Genomic DNA, 15,754 nt, shown 5'->3' with positions numbered 1-15,754 from the left:
GGTAAGATATTTTGGCTGAGATATAGTCAAGTGTGGATGTATGTGAAAGTGCTATATAAAATGTGATAAAAGTTTGGGAGGCAATCTTAGCTCTAGTCACCATGGTTTTAAAAATTGATTTATTTCTCACCCCTTGTGACAAGGTCTTGCTATGGGACCAAGATAAGCCTCATACCTGTAATCCTCCTGCTTCAGCCTACTGAGTACTAGGATCACAAGCATGCTCTACCATTTTGGGCTTTGAGCAATTTCTTGATTAAAAGCTTCTTAAAGCAGGGCTGGAGAGATGAGTCAGCAGTTACAGCACTTGACTGTAAATCCTAAGAACCTGGGTTCAATTCCCCAGTACCCATGTAAAGCCAGATGCACAAAGTGGTGCATGTATCTAGAGAGCTAGAAGTCCTGTTTCTCAAATAAATAAATAAATATTTTAAAAAGGCTTCTAAAACTTGAACATGCTTGCTCATGTGTACTGGCAAAGTGCTTTCTAGGAGAGCTGAAGCGACAAGCACTTGTCATGTTCTGCAGAGAAGTGCTGATGCTGGCAATCGCATGCGGTCTTGTGAGAGGCAACAAGTGGAGCCCCAATGTGGCATGCGCATTCTTAGTTACTTCTGAGCTTTGGCTAGATGTATCCAAGCTCACTAGCCACCATGCTTTTCCTCATGTGCATATAGTCAGTCATGTCCAGTTCTCTGTCACTCTTATAACTGAGGCTCATAGTATTATTTTACAGGAGACCTGGACTCTGCACACTAATAGCTCATGTTAACCCTATTTGTTAACAGATATTTTTTTCTGGTATGTTGTCTAAATCTAGTATATCGAAACCTAAATTTTCCTCTGAATTATCTTCCATTGCTATTAAAATTTACAAAGACTTTAAAAGGTATATATAGACTGTATAACCCTTATACTTATTTTTAGCTTATGGTTTAACATTTTAAAATGTTCTTGGAATTTATGATAGTGTGTGATTCAAAGTAGGTTTCTTCTTTCTTCTCTCAATAGCTAGCAAGTTCCCACTACTACTGACTGGTTTCTGTGCATGATATGAATTTAGAATGCTTCCTTCCTCATATACTAAATCATTACACCAGAGCCTGGGTCTGGGTGTCATATCCCATTATCTGATCCATTTATTCTTGATTCAACAAAACTCTGACTAAATTATGTTACTAATAGGATTTTACTATTAATAAACTCAAAACTATTTACTAAGTCCTGATATTTTAGAAATACTGACTTTTTAAACCAAATTCATTTTAAACCACTGTTTTTTAAAGTCATTTTTTTCAGACTTCTTTTTCTTTTTTAAAATATATTATGTATTTTTAATCTTTAATATTCGTTTTTTTGTTTAAGTTTTTTAAAAAATGGTTTTTTATTAATTAGTTTTGTATTCAGCAAATACAGTCAGTCTGGTACCATTATTAGGCTCATCCATGACCTATCCCCTCCCCTTGTCCCCTTGGCCCCTCCTTGTTGAGGTATATGGGTCATGCATTTCAGAGTTAGCTCACAGTTATGGGTAGGATAAATGTCTGCATATCATGACCCAACATGTGGCTCAGACATTCCTTCCGGCCCCTCTTACACAAAATTTCCCTGAGCCACGTTGGGTTCATTTTTGGTTGGCTTCAGTGATGAGGTGTTGGGGGCCTCTGGGTCTCTGGAAATCTGATTTGGTAGGAGTTGAGTTTTTTCTGTGTTGATCTCCTTCACCCTTGTGCTGGTTCAGACTTCTTTATTCATTCTTTAGTAGTTTTTAAACCTATTTTTGGAGGTTTCTACTATTTTTTTTTTTGTTTTTGTGGATATTTCAAGGTTTTATTTTCATTGGTTTTAAAAGTTTTTTGATATCTTAATGCCTCCCTATTCCCCTCTGGAACGCCTGACCGCTGACCTGATGTAAATAAATAAGGTGAAGAAACAGGTAGGGCCACTGTGGATAGTAAAGTATTCAGAGACCTTGAGAATTACAGTGTGTGGCAGCCAGAGGCTTAAGAAATATCTTCTACATGAGACCAGACGGTTACACACCCTGTTTTCAGTTTCCTTGATATTTAAATGAAATACTGAAAATTTATCATGTAGTTAAAAAAAATCAATTACTTTAAAAAAAATAACTTTTGTGAAAAGATTCTTACCCAGAAAAAGACAGCACTTGCACACAGAGTGATTCGGATACATTTTCCGCAGGCTGTGAAGGGGATGCGCTCTTCCTCCTGATTGGAAACAAAAACAAACACACAAACAAACAAAAAAGTTTAGTTAATCACGGGATTATTCCAATAAAGCTCTTTTGTCACGATCTGTCCATGTATCTTAGGCTTATTTAAAAACATTAGTTTGTAAGAATAATTCACAGTTTTACATGTTTTAATTAATTTAGAACAGACCCACAGGTAAATACACTATTTATTTTGGGGGGTTGCATATTGACCCCAGGGCCCTACACCTCTAGGTAAGTGCTCTACTTCTGAGCCATACCTCAATCTCAGCACTTACTTTATTTATTTTTGGTAAGTTCTGGAAGATGCAAGCATGTGTCCTGTGTTCTCTGCGACCTGAGCTTAGGCGTCCATGTATCTGACTGTGGTAGCCTTTGAAATCATTCTTGGACTCACTGTATGTAGGTTTAGAAATGACTATGGTGACCAAAGAGCCCAGTCAGGACAAAGTTGCACAGAAGTTTGAATAATAACTATCCAAAATGGGTCTTATGTATGGACTTTATGCATTACTTTTTTGCAATGATGAAATTTAGTTTCCATTTGGTAACTTGTCAGGTTATACTGAGCTGAAGATAAGAACTCAGCACCTCTCGTGATTTTCCTAGGAGACTCTCAGATAGCTAGCATCCACTCCTCTAAGTGGGCTGTGGACACAAGCTCAAGTAGGCCTCACTCCATTAGTTTCCACTGGAGAGGAAACTGAGATACAGAAGTTAACTGATTTGTCCAGGATTACTCAGCCAGTAAGCTCATGTCTTTAGACCTGAACCAAGGCTGTCCCATTCCTGAGACATCCTCATCATTGCATGGGCTTCTCTAAGCCTGTACATTAAGCAACAAAAGTGAAATGAGGCTTCATTTCAAATTTCTTAACAGGTAATACTGCAATGGGAATTGAGCTAATTTATTAGCTAGAGATTTTAAATGTAAAAGCAGTCAGGTAGTCTTTGCTGTACTGTGTGCATTTGCAGAGCTGGGAATTGAACTAGGGCCTCATCAATGTTAGGCAAGTGCTCAACCACGGAGAGACATTACAAGACCTCTTCATCAGTAGATTTCCTATGTTGCTAGTGCTGTAGGCTATGGCTTTCCAGCATTCCAACCCTTTATGAACCTCTGATTTTGCCTTTGTTTCCGCTTTCACTTCTGAATATGTAATCTTTCAACAAGACAGGTTTGGATCTGTACTCTCAAGTAAACAGCTATAACCATTCAGAATGAGGAGTACTGGAAACTTGTTACATTCCAAGAGATAAATGTCACCTTCCATTCATAACTGAGCCCATTTATTCCCATTTATAAAACAAGGATACTGAATGGATCCCTCTAGTCCCTTAAAGTGCTAATATTTGGCAACTCTGTGAGTCAATTTATGAAATCTATAGTTGGGCAATTCTCAGATGCTCTTGGTAAATGAATTTTCTTTTCAAGAGCTGTTGCTATTCAAAATCTCCTGTCCCAATGCTGAGGACTGTAAATGCAATTGGTTGCAAACTTCGTAGGTTGATGGAAAATAGTAATACTGCAGGAGATTTAAAAATCAGCTTTGGGGGGCTTTGAAATACATACAGAGATTTATACCTTACTTTTTATTTTTGCAGTAGAAGTAGCAACAGAAAAGACACTTTTCCAATGACATAAACACCTTACACAACACCTGCACAGTTGGATTGCAAAACGTTTCTCTCATCTTCACCCTCCCTCCACTTTAGAATAAAAGCTATGTTTATTTTGTGCACATCCCAACCAGAAGGTGGAGCAGTGACTGAGGCTTAGTGTAAAATAAAGGGGTAGTCAGTTTAGGGTATAAAAGGCACTGGAAAAAAAAAAAAAGGCACTGCTATGAAGGTACATGTGAAAACTAGAAATCATCTATAAATGTCAAGTGTCTTTCCTTTAACATCCATGACCCAGTTCTTTGTTTTGGTCATTTTTTATTGTTCTTATGAAAGAAGGGACCACAGATGTCTCCTACATGCAGCCCTTAGAGCCCACCTGGGCCTCTAAGCACCTCAGGAATGTGGTGAGGGCCAGGCAGCAGTACTCCTAAGGCCCTGGTGATTGAGTGTTGAGAATCACTGTAAGAAGTACACTACCCTGTGCCTAAGCCGCACCCTCCTCACCTGAGTGATCTCATTTATCACCACATGGTTGCATTGTGCTTCATATTCTGGCCGGGCTTGTTCTTCCTGCTGTAACTCAACCGTGTCCCATTCGTACTCAAGCTCTGCCTGGCGCCGCTTCCAGAACTCCAAAAACAAGGTCACTGACAAAGAGAGGAGAGAGGACCATGTGGGTCTTCAGTGAGAACCCACGTTTCAGGCTCTGTAATGAATATTAGTTACCCACACACTTCTGTGAGCAGAACTGTACAGGTGATATTAATGTCCAAAAGGGAAAAATAATTCTTTACAGAATGCTAGCAAGTTACACATGTTAGGATACAGCCGAGTTTATGGGGAAGGCAATGATGGGGTGGCCAGAGGTGTGTATGTCTAATGCTAACTCACTGCTAGCATTTTGCCAACTGAGGACCTAAGTCATTCATTATTCAAAAGCCATTCAGGGGTGTCCTTTGAGCTCCTTCGCCTTCTCCTCCTTCCTGTGGGCTTTAGGTCGAAGGGAATACTCTAGTACTCTCCAAATAAGCTAAAGTCATATTCTTTCACATGTAGAACTGTTTCAAATCTTGTGTTACCATGAGAAAATTTTTTTTTTTAAATTTTGTTTATTTTTATTTGAGAATAGAGAGAGACAGAAAGAGAGAGAGAGAAAGAGAGAGAATGGGCATGCCAGGGCCTCCAGCCACTGCAAACAAATTCCAGATGCATGCGCCTCCTTGTGCATCTGGCTTACGTGGGTCCTGGGGAATCGAGCCTTGAACTGGGGTCCTTAGGCTTCGCAGGCAAGTGCTTAACTACTAAGCCATCTCCCCAGCCCCATGAAAAGAACTTTTTAGGGGTCATTTATTTTCCATATTTTAAAACTCAAAATGCTAAGTGAATGCATTAACAGTTAACTGAGGATACAGTGAATTCCCTAGGCTCCTCAACAGCTTGCTATCCCTAAGCCCTTCCTATACCACTGTTCTATTCACAGTTCCTTCTCAAGTATTGACCATGTGCTGGGGACAGAAAGAAACAAGCCCATCTGTGCTTGCAGGGCTCCATGAGCACAGGCCCAGGAGACAGTGAGGAGGGCCACAGCAAAGTAGCACAGACTGCTGGGACACAGCCAGAACATCTAACCTGTTTTAGGGACAGCCTGCCAGATGAGGGGACCATGTGGGGAGTCTTGGGGATGACTGAAGCTGATTAGGTGAGGAAGGTAGCAAGTGGAAAGTTAAGGCCACTTTCCCAAGGGAGCTAGTGTCACATATTCCAAGTGAAAGGCCTGCAGGGTCATATCACACAGGGTCGTGAGTCCTTTGAGAGGAATTAGGGGTTTGATTAGAGGTGGAAGCCACACTGAAGATGGAGGAGAGAGGCCGTAGCTGCGGGAGGCCCTGGCAGGTACCCAATGAAGCAGCATGTCTGAGCCGGTGGATCGAGTGGATAGAGATGTGACGGAAGTGGCTACAAGAAGGCACGGATGCTGGCCAGATTTCTGGTCTGAGTAATTCTTTGATTAATGCAGTAAGAGGAGCAGGTCTGAGAGGGAAGGTGACTGATCTGGTTATAATTAGGTGCTATTCCCTCAAGAAGAGATGACCAGTGTACAGGCGTCCAGTCTAATGTGCAAGCAAAGAACTTGCTGAGCAGTTTTCACTGTTTCATGGGTCAACTGGGGCCTGATTTGGGATGGATGAGGACACTAAAAATGTCTGCAAAGTGCTAGCTCTCACCCTGACTGCACATGAGAGGCACAGGGGAGCCCAGACGCCTACCTAGAGCTTATGGAATGAAGCCTGAGCACAGCTGTTTGCTTCTTCTCTACTTAGCAGTTCGGGTTGAGAAGCGCTGAGGTAGAGCTCAACTACAGACCAGCTGACCTGCATGGGCAGCTGAAAACAGGAGGCAATGGTGGGGTGCAGGGGGAGGAGCATGAGCTTAAGGACCCACGATGGTGAATGAAGACAAGCGGGATGCCTATGGCACTGGCACCTGCTTCCCAGCCTTGCTTGTTGTGGTTTCTTCAATAACTCATGTTAGAGGCTGGAATCGTGTTCAGATTGTTATTGGGCGAAGTGTGGGCTCCACAGAAAAGCGTCCCAGACATGGGTGCCCTTATTCCTGCCCATGGGAAAATGAGGCTACTGCCTGTTACTAGATGAAAACCTTGAGGGTACAAGGTGACCTTGTGGATGGTCTTGCTGCCCACCAGAGCTATGCTGCCTCATGTGGCAGATACATCTAAAGAGACCCTACCCTGCTGGAGCATAGCGCCATACATGAGGCAGTCCTGGAGTGCACACAAAGCAGCAGGACCTTCCCTTCCCACTCACTCCTACACTGCCTTGGCAAGCACAGCTTATCACAGAAGACCCCTACTTTAATTTACCCATGGGCATGTATTTCTGAAGTTCTCTCAACTCTGTCCCCTATAACTACAGGACCGTTCCAGTCACAGTGTACATTACCTCAAAAAGAACATGTTATCCATGCTTGCAAGCCTGTCCAATGTTTGATTCTACATGTACGCCTGTTATATCCACGAGAATGTTTCCTTCCTCAGGCCATGGGTTCTATTCTGCTCCCAGAAGAAGCACTAGCTCATCACTCAATGGAGGAGATCATGCCAGCAGCTGGATGGACCCCTCCTCTACTTGGAGAACCCTCCTTTGGAAGGTCCCAACTGACACCACCTCCTCTTCTCTATGTCTGACCATCCACTTTCCACTACTCCCTGCTACACCAACCTGTCCACTTGCGGTGGAGAATACAACATGGAGAATCGTACAGCTCCCTGGAGAGGCCACTGTCAGTCCCAGTCCCAGCACCTTGGCTGCTGGGGACAGTCCAGGTGGACAGACTGCTGGAAGCATGAGTTCTCTCTGGCCTCACAGGCTTCAAGCACTCTCTCTGAACAGAACTACTTTTTAAAAGAAAGTGTGATGGAAGACCCTAAAATCCTAATGTCCTTTATAAAACATATTCTGTAATTTGGTTGTGGTTTTATTGAATCCCCCAGGGATTTCATGTGTTGGAAGCTTGGCTTCAGTGTGATGCCATTGGGAGGTGATGAAACCTCTGGGGTGCTTAGTGGAAGATGATTAGGGTACTGAGGGTGTTGCCCTTGGAGGGGATAAAGTGTTTCTCATGGGACTCCAGTCAAACGTTCCTGAGAGAGCAAAACCTCCTCCCTTGCTTGTGGCCTCCTGTTTCTCTTACACATGCTCCTGCCATGATGCCATCTCCCATGCGATATAGCCAAGAAAGCCTCACCAGAGCCAAGCAGACATTGACACCATGTCCTCATGTGCCCAAAACTGTGAGCTAAACATACCTTTCTTTATAGATTACCCAGATTCAGGTTTTTAAATAGCAGTGGAAAATAGACTAATAGTACTCACTAGGCATAAATTATCCTAGTGATGATTTCATCAGAATGTTTAGACTGGGCTGGTGGTTTCTTACTCCCGTGATAGAAAGAAGAATCTGTACCTATGTTAGATCAGGAAGAACTAAGGACAAAGAACTGGCTTTTTCTTTTAACTCATTCCTGTTTTTACATAGCCCTAAACAAAATAGCATAATTACAAAAGTGACAATAAATATTTCTGCATCTCCTCTAAGAGTGTGCTATACATTTATTAATATACACTGTATTTTGTCACTGATCAAAAGGCTCAAAACAGCACATTATTAGGGCAGCTTTTAAAATGTTTTAAATTTTACTTATGGGCAAATAAGAGAGAAAAGGCATGGCAGGGCCTCCAACCACTGCAAACAAACTCCATACACATGTACCACCTTGTGAATCTGGCTTACATGGGTACTGGGGAATCAAAACTGGGACCTTAGGCTTTGCAGGTAAGTGCCTTAACTGTAAAGCCATCTCTCCAGCCCATATTTGGACTGCTTTTATCCTATACTTATCACTTTCTGTCTGTGAAGGCTTAGGTAATGAGCTTAATCTTGATCTCATCTCTGAAATCACATCCTTCACCTGGAGTCCATGTAGCAACTGTGTCAACAGGACAGGATTCATGGAAGCAGCTCTGTTCCATGAAGGGCATCTGAAGCAATCCTACTCAGGGTCGCACAGGAAGAACGGCAACTGCCCCCTCCCTCGCCCCTCGCCCGAGCAGAACTTCTGGAGCAGTTCTGCCACTGCAGTGGATAGCACTGTGCTGTAAGCAAGATGTGGCCGAGTGGAAAACAATGCGTGGTTACCAAATCCTCAGCTTCGAGGCCCTGCAGCTGCAGGAACAGGTGTGTGTTCTGGGTCCTCATTTGACTGGCAGCTGAGGACTCTGTAGAGGTCACTGTAAGATGAGACGAAATCTTGGTGCAATCACCCAGGGTTTTGGAGTCTTCCTGGATCTTAGCAATGCTGACTCACATGTGAGGGCTCCCAAGTTGGGGCTCCTGGGATTGTGTGCATGCTCAGACAGGACTTCCTGGTGTGTATCACCTGCTCTGGCTACCTGCACTATGGTGGCCAGCAGAGCTCCACTGGACAGGGCCACATGGCTGCGCCCAGGCCAACTACAACAAGGAGATGAGCCAGTACAATGCAACTGAAGCTCTTACCATTAACAGGAGTAGGAAGGAAGATTTGTGTGTTTTAGGAATCAAAAACAGTCTCTTTTAATCATGATATTATATTGCAAGAAAATGTTTCAGATGAAAATGTTTATACAAAAGGTGTGCAGTGCAGTAGAGCATGGGCAGTGTAATATTTTGCAGTGTGAAAGGGCAGGTGTTCTGGTTGCTATGTGAGTTTGGTGCTAAAGTTCCGAGATGTTTTAAAAGGCCTCTAAACTCTTGACCTCATTACACACACACTTCTATGAGGTAGGTTAGCTTGCTCAGCCTTTATTGCATCTTCCTAACTTGGAGGCTAGAAGGTTTAAAATTACATTTCTCAGTCTCCTGAAGTGATTTTTTTAGAAATGCTCATCAGATGCACCTTTGTGCCTTACTGCAAAGGAGGCAGCAACAGGAGGAGCAGGAGCTGGGTCATTTAGCAGCTATAGGCCTACAAGAGCAGATGTTCTTTGACTATTGGTTGCAAGCACTGTTTTCTGGTCACCAAGTGCACTGATTCCCCGGATCCTGGGTGAGCCAGGTGTCTGGTAGGTGTCTTTTGGAAATCACTAAGCCTCACTTTAAACTCAACCTTCAAACATGATAGCTGAAGAATGCCAAAGCAGCATGGGCTGAGCCGGAGAGAATCAGGTGGAAGCAGATAGGACGAGGTGTGAGGTGAGTGGGATGCATTTAGAACCTTTTCTCCAAACATGGGCTGTGCTTAGGCCTCCCTCAGTCAGCACAGCCACCCAGGATAGGCTAGCCCCAACTTGTGGCTAGTTTGCAGGCTTAAGTACAAGATCTGTACCATACTGATTGTTTTTCTAGTCTCGACATTTACTATTTGTAGAGAGCAGAAAAACATTCTAAGTGCCATCTGCAGCCGAGTAAAAGAAGATGCAGGGATAGAATGGGGGTGATAACGAACACCTTCACATAAGCCTCCTGCCTGTTCAGCTCTGCAACTTTAGACTCTGTAATGAGGTTCACAGCAGTAGTTCTCATAAGGCAGAAGTAACAAGGAAGGCAGCATAAAGCATTTAAAGACTTCATCATAATACATATCCTTAAAAATAGACACATGACGCTACAGGCAACAAGAAAATGTTTTCTGCATTCTAAAATCAAAGAATCAACTGAGCAGCCTGCTGCCTAGTGCAGTTCTGTAAACATGCTGTAGTTAATGATCAGAGGAAGGAAGGTTAGCTAGGAAATGTGAGATTCTTTCTGTGAAAATTGACATATATTTTACTTCATTTAAAATATCTTCTGTTAGAATGTTAGAGATCCCATATCAGAGCCCAGACTGTGCTTAAGATATTAAGTGTGCTGACCCACATCAGCAGCACTTAAGCTATCCCAGGGAAAAAAAGTAGGGAACATATGAACTACATCTCATGACCTCACACATGTGAGGCAGGCACTCTGAGCACATTGCCCATCCTTGGTTTTTCCGTATCTATCACATATTTGCTAGAGTGTGGTCCTTAGCAAAAACGTATTAAATGTCTGATGGAAGCCACTACCTGGGTAAGTTTGGCTAGCCTAAAGTCTCCTCTGTCATGAGCATCTCTCAGGGGTGTACAGAGTAACTGCCCAGTGATCTATAGTGAACTACTTGGTGACCCTGACAGGCATAGTCACTACCTGTTCACCTACCAGTTCCCGTTTTGCTGTTAAGGTGTTGTTTTTTCAAAGACGTGGCTCAATTCCTCCCCCGCTGTTGGGCCCTGAAAGGCCCAGGCGTGAGGCCTAGTGGAACTTCCTGAGCCTAGCTAAAGTTTGGCGCCCTGTCTCTGGCCAGCTAGGACTCAGCAGGATGCCTAAGGGCTTCTGGCCTGCTACTTCCTCGTGGTAATTGTAATTACCATTTCAATAGTTACAGTTTACTATTGGCCCTTACCTCTTCTCCCATCCTAAAATCCCCGCCTTCGTCCCCAACATGATATAGGCAACTGCTCAGAGTAATAAAGTGAGTTGGAAAAGACTCCCGACTCAGTGTGGTTTTTCTCCGGTGGCCAGGAGAGGTTTCTGAGTCGTCCGACGCTCATCATCCCCTCAACCCCTAGGGAGGAACCAGCAGGCCTGGTCCTTCCCTCGGCACTACCTGTGCGGGAAGGAGCCCCGCACCCCCCTCTTCCTATTATTTGAACTCTCTTGATCTCAACCTACACAATGAAATTTATCTTTGAGCGTAGTAATTTTCTTCTATGTTAGGACTTTTATACCAATTAAACATTTAAAAGTCTACATTTACTATTTATTTATTTATTGTGGTTTTCCAAGGTAGAGTCTCACTTTAGCTCAGGCTGACTTGGAATTCACAATGTAGTCTCAGGGTGACCTCGAACTCACGGTGATCCTTCTAACTCTGCCTCTCAAGTGCTGGGTTAAAGGCATTTACCACCAAGCCTGGCTTATAGTTTTATTTACTTATTTTCAAAGAGAGAAAGTGAGGAAATGCATGGGTATGTGAAGACTTCTTGTCACTACAAACAAACTCCAGATGCATGTGCCACTTTGTGCACCTGGCTTTACATGGGTAGTGGGGAAATGAACCCAGCCTGTAGGCTTTTCAAACAAGTGCCATCATCTGCTAAGCCATTCATCCCTAAAAGTCTGTAATTAAAGAAAGTACCTCACTACATTAATGGTGCTAAACAGATTAAATGAGATGAACATAGTTCATCTTATATAGAAGGTACTTTAGTTAGCATCATAACTGCTCTACTTTACCACACAGAGCTTGCTGTGATTATTATAGTAAGATTTACTTAACAAAGTTTAAACTCATATGCAGGTGTACCATGAAGCAAGCTTGCCCAGAATCCTAAAGCAGCTGCTTCCTACCCAGCCCCTGGGAGCTGGATCACAGCTGTGGGGACTGCTGCAAGACAGGATGGAGATCTCCAACCTAAAAAACCTGAAATCTGAGATTCTTTAAGAAGTCTTGATACTTTTTCAGGCCTGATGTGTAACTCAAGACACTGTCATTTTACAGTACTTTAGATTTGCTGGTTTTCATTTAAGAAATGGTTAAGTCTATTCAAATATTCCAAATTCTAAACAAACAAGGAAACCCTCTGAATTCCGAAACACTCTCATCCCAAGCATTTTGGATAAGGGACATGAAAATGGTAATGGCTTCCAGCAGATCATGCCTCCTGTATCCAAGCCTTTGGGTAGTCTTTACACCCACCTACGCCCCTACACTGACACAGACTTGGCCACACAACAGCTGAGGCTGAGGCTGAAGCTGAGGGGACACTAGCAAACTATGCAACCAGAAGCTTAAATATCTGATACACCGGGGCTTATCCTCTCTCGCTTTTCTCTGGAACTGTAGATCCATGTGAAGAATCCTGGGCTGCAACACATGAAGGAGAGAAACCATGGAAAACAGAGAAAAGACTTGTAGGTGGGACTCACAGACCAAACTAGGCTTCTTCCTGCCAGAGCAGCTAGCAACAATAACGCCACCAGCTCACTACAGAGGTCAGATGAGCCAGCCTGCTCCTAAAAACCCTTCCAGTTGACTCAGAAAATGAGAAGTCAGGCTTGTTGTTTAAGCCATTGAATTCTTTGTTTTTCAAGGTATGATCTTGGTCTAGCCAAGGCTGACCTGGAACTCACTATGTAGTCTCAGGCTGGCCTCGAACTCAGTGATCCTTCTACCTCTGCCTCCCAAGTGCTGGGATGAAAGGTGTGCGCCACCATGCCCAGCTAGCCACTTCCATTTTTTCCTTGCGTGGTATGAATTTTCATGTGTGTAGAAGCCAGAGGCTGATATTGGGTGACTTCTTCAATTGCTCTTCACCTTGCTGAACCTAGAACTTACTGATTCAGTTAGATGAGTAGCTACCCAGTGAGTACTGGGCTCCAGTATCTGCCTATGTGGACATTAGAGGTGTATACTACTATAACTGGCTTTTATGTGGGTGCTGGGAATCTGAACTCAGGGTTTCATGCTTGTATAGCAAGCACTTTACTCACTGAGTCAGCTTCACAGTCCAAGGCATTGCATTTCTGAGGTGGATTTTTATATAGTCAACTATAACTGACGTAACGGCCCTGGACTTATAAGTGGAGTTCTAGGGGCTGAAGTACAGTCAACACAAGGTCCTAACAGTGAATAACCTTAGTATCCTATGCAAAACTTATACTACTATCAAACTGAGTACACAAGGAAAATGAAAACTTACCCCATACTCCCATAAATACTGCAAAGATCAGGGTTCCAAAGCTGTCAAAGATGCATAATTTCTAGAAAGTATAATAATGACATATAAATACATGAAGCTGTCCATGGTATCAGAAGTCAGTAAATATGCAATACTTTGTATCTTCTGCAGTTCTTGTTAAAGTTGATAATGGTTTAACAGTCTGCATACATAAAACATATGCATCAATGGAGATCCTCTTTCTTTTAAGAGCCAATAGTCTTTGTTGCCTTTACTTTACTCCATTTCTCAATGGGACCTCTGCATATGCCATGTAAGAGTCCACTCAGTTTGAAGCCTCCATCTGGCTTGAAATACAGCTTCTTTTCATCGCTGTCAGAGTGGATATGAAGGAGTGGTATGATGGCTTAGAATCTACGGCCCTCGAAGCAACTTTCAGATTTAGGATTTGCCTCTTATTACCATCTCTTCCCCATCAAAGGCTAAATTCCAGAATTTGCCCTTTTCTTATTAAAAAAAAATTAGCACAAAGCTGGGGTACATGTGGAGTTGGCTCTCCTCCAGGAGTACTCAGCTTCTGCAAACCCACGGATGGACAGTCTGCTGTGGCTGGCGGGTGCCTGCACCAGGGCAGAGGATTGGCAGCTGCTCCTGCTAGCACCGCAGTGCAGCCATCATTGTGATGGGGATACTGCAGGCCGAAGAAGGCGCAGCCTGCTGCAGCTGCCAAGCGGGGTCCCTGTGTTCAGACACACACAACCTCTTTGTCTTTATTTCATAAGGAAAAAACCCATAAAGATAATAGAAAAATAGCAACTATCATACAATAGATCATACAATAGGATGGGGTAGAAAAAGAGACTGGAGGTTAAAAAACAAATAAATGCTTAAAATGATAAAATCTAAAACTATGCTTAAGTAAGAAGTCTACTTTCTTTAGGTAGATTTTAGGTTGCCTTTTATACTCATGCAAAGTGGTAAATTTTCATTTATGCAAAACATTATTTTCATCAAAGCTTATACACCAATGTTATCATCCACCTGCTTCCAAGGCAGATAAATGTTCCTCAGTCGTGCACAGAGACTTTGATCAAACAGCACACTTCTAGGTCACCTTACCCAATTAGTCTCAAAAAAAAAAAAAAAAAAACCCTCAAGGAAGACAGAACTAATAAATCCACATCTGCTTTGTGCAATAATCCTGTGGCTTGGGATTCTATATGTCATATATTTCAAATATTTTAGCTTTCACTCTAACAAAACTATCTTCTCCAACCTGTCTTTCCATATGATGCTCTATCCTTCACTGCAAATAATTCTAAGCAAAATCTTAGGAAAAACACTGCTGCTGAAAATTCTGTCCAACATCCCTTCCATTTTAGACATCAGCGTAAGCCTCTTTTGACTTGATGTCGTCTATTTGCTCTGACACTTCTGCTTATACACCCTGGAAAGAAAAACACTATCTCTGACTCCGCAGCTCTGCTCTTTTGGGAAAATGGGAAAATGTCAACTGAAATCCACCTGCTAGTTCTAGAGGAAAAACAAACAAACAAACCAAAAACAGGGGCAGTAAGAGCAAGTCAACCTCATTGTCAAGGTCACACCAGCTGGTGAGCTCAAGAAGCTTCATAATGGGGGCCAGGCCTGGATGAAGTTCGCATTTCTGCCACATGTGTTAGACTCAAGATCCACAAAATGGAAGATATCTAGCCTTTCTGCTCTGTTCTGTTAGGAAGCTTAGCTTGGCTTGCTTGGCAGCTGGCAGAGACAGCAAGACACCATGCTCAGAGCTGCTCAGAGTCAGCATAGCATTGTAGTGACAAGAAGCAGTAAAGGAAAAGAGAGCAGCACGCGAAGGCACGCTGACTATAATTAAGATGAGGAACTTATCAATCTTTGAACACTGACCACCTACCTGTATGCTTTCTTGCAAAGGAGCAAAATCAAAACTTTTAATGTATTTCTCAGAAGGAAATATCAGAACTTACTATGTTCTCCTTCTGCCATATGGTCATATAGCCCAAACCCTTATTCAACACACACACAAAACACAATCACTTTCATCATTTGCATAAGTGTTTCTTTATTCCATGTTCCTTATTTTATATTTGTACTTTTGCCAGTCCTTTAGTATATATCTCAATTCGTGAATAATTTTTTTTTAAAAAATTAATTTATTTATTTGCAAGCAGAGAGAGGAGGGGGAATGGGTGTGCCAGGGCCTCCAGCAAAATTGTGCATCTGGCTTAATGTGGGTATAGGGGAATTAAGCCCAGGTCATTAGGCTCTGCAGGCAAGCGCCTTAACTGCTGAGGCATCTCTCCAGCCTAATCAGTGAATATATTTTTAAAAATAGAGGCAGAAATTAATAAATGAATAAATGTATTAAGGAAAGAAGTAACTGAATTAACAACCAGATAACTCTTTTGCCTTCCCTTTCATCCTTTTCCTCATATTCTTACTTGTTTCCTTCCTTTGTAAATGACTCCCACAAGATTCAAGGGATCTTTCAGGAAATTGGAATAGAACCAAACACCTGTTATTTTCCCTGAAAACTGATAAGAAACACACAGGCAGTTGAAAGCCATGTGCAAAGATGTCAGGTGAAGCCAAAGGACTGAAAGGCAGGGAGGAAACT

At 42.6% G+C, this 15,754-nt stretch overlaps 1 protein-coding gene across 2 annotated transcripts in view; it reads right to left on the bottom strand.

The window, feature by feature from the left end:
• The window catches only part of Ano6 (anoctamin 6), a 204,331-nt gene that overhangs the window by 34,116 nt on the left and 154,461 nt on the right, over nt 1-15,754 (bottom strand). For both annotated transcript variants that reach the window (XM_045152432.1, XM_012951190.2), the window contains 3 exons: nt 13,135-13,195; nt 4,361-4,503; nt 2,151-2,228 (listed from right to left, as the gene is read on the bottom strand). In XM_045152432.1, coding sequence (XP_045008367.1) covers nt 2,151-2,228; nt 4,361-4,503; nt 13,135-13,195 — 282 coding nt within the window. The remainder of the gene's footprint in view (nt 1-2,150; nt 2,229-4,360; nt 4,504-13,134; nt 13,196-15,754) is intronic.

Source organism: Jaculus jaculus, chromosome 6 (assembly GCF_020740685.1).
Source record: "Jaculus jaculus isolate mJacJac1 chromosome 6, mJacJac1.mat.Y.cur, whole genome shotgun sequence".
Classification (NCBI taxonomy): Eukaryota; Metazoa; Chordata; class Mammalia; order Rodentia; family Dipodidae; genus Jaculus; species Jaculus jaculus.
This window is presented reverse-complemented; position numbering and strand designations above follow the sequence as displayed.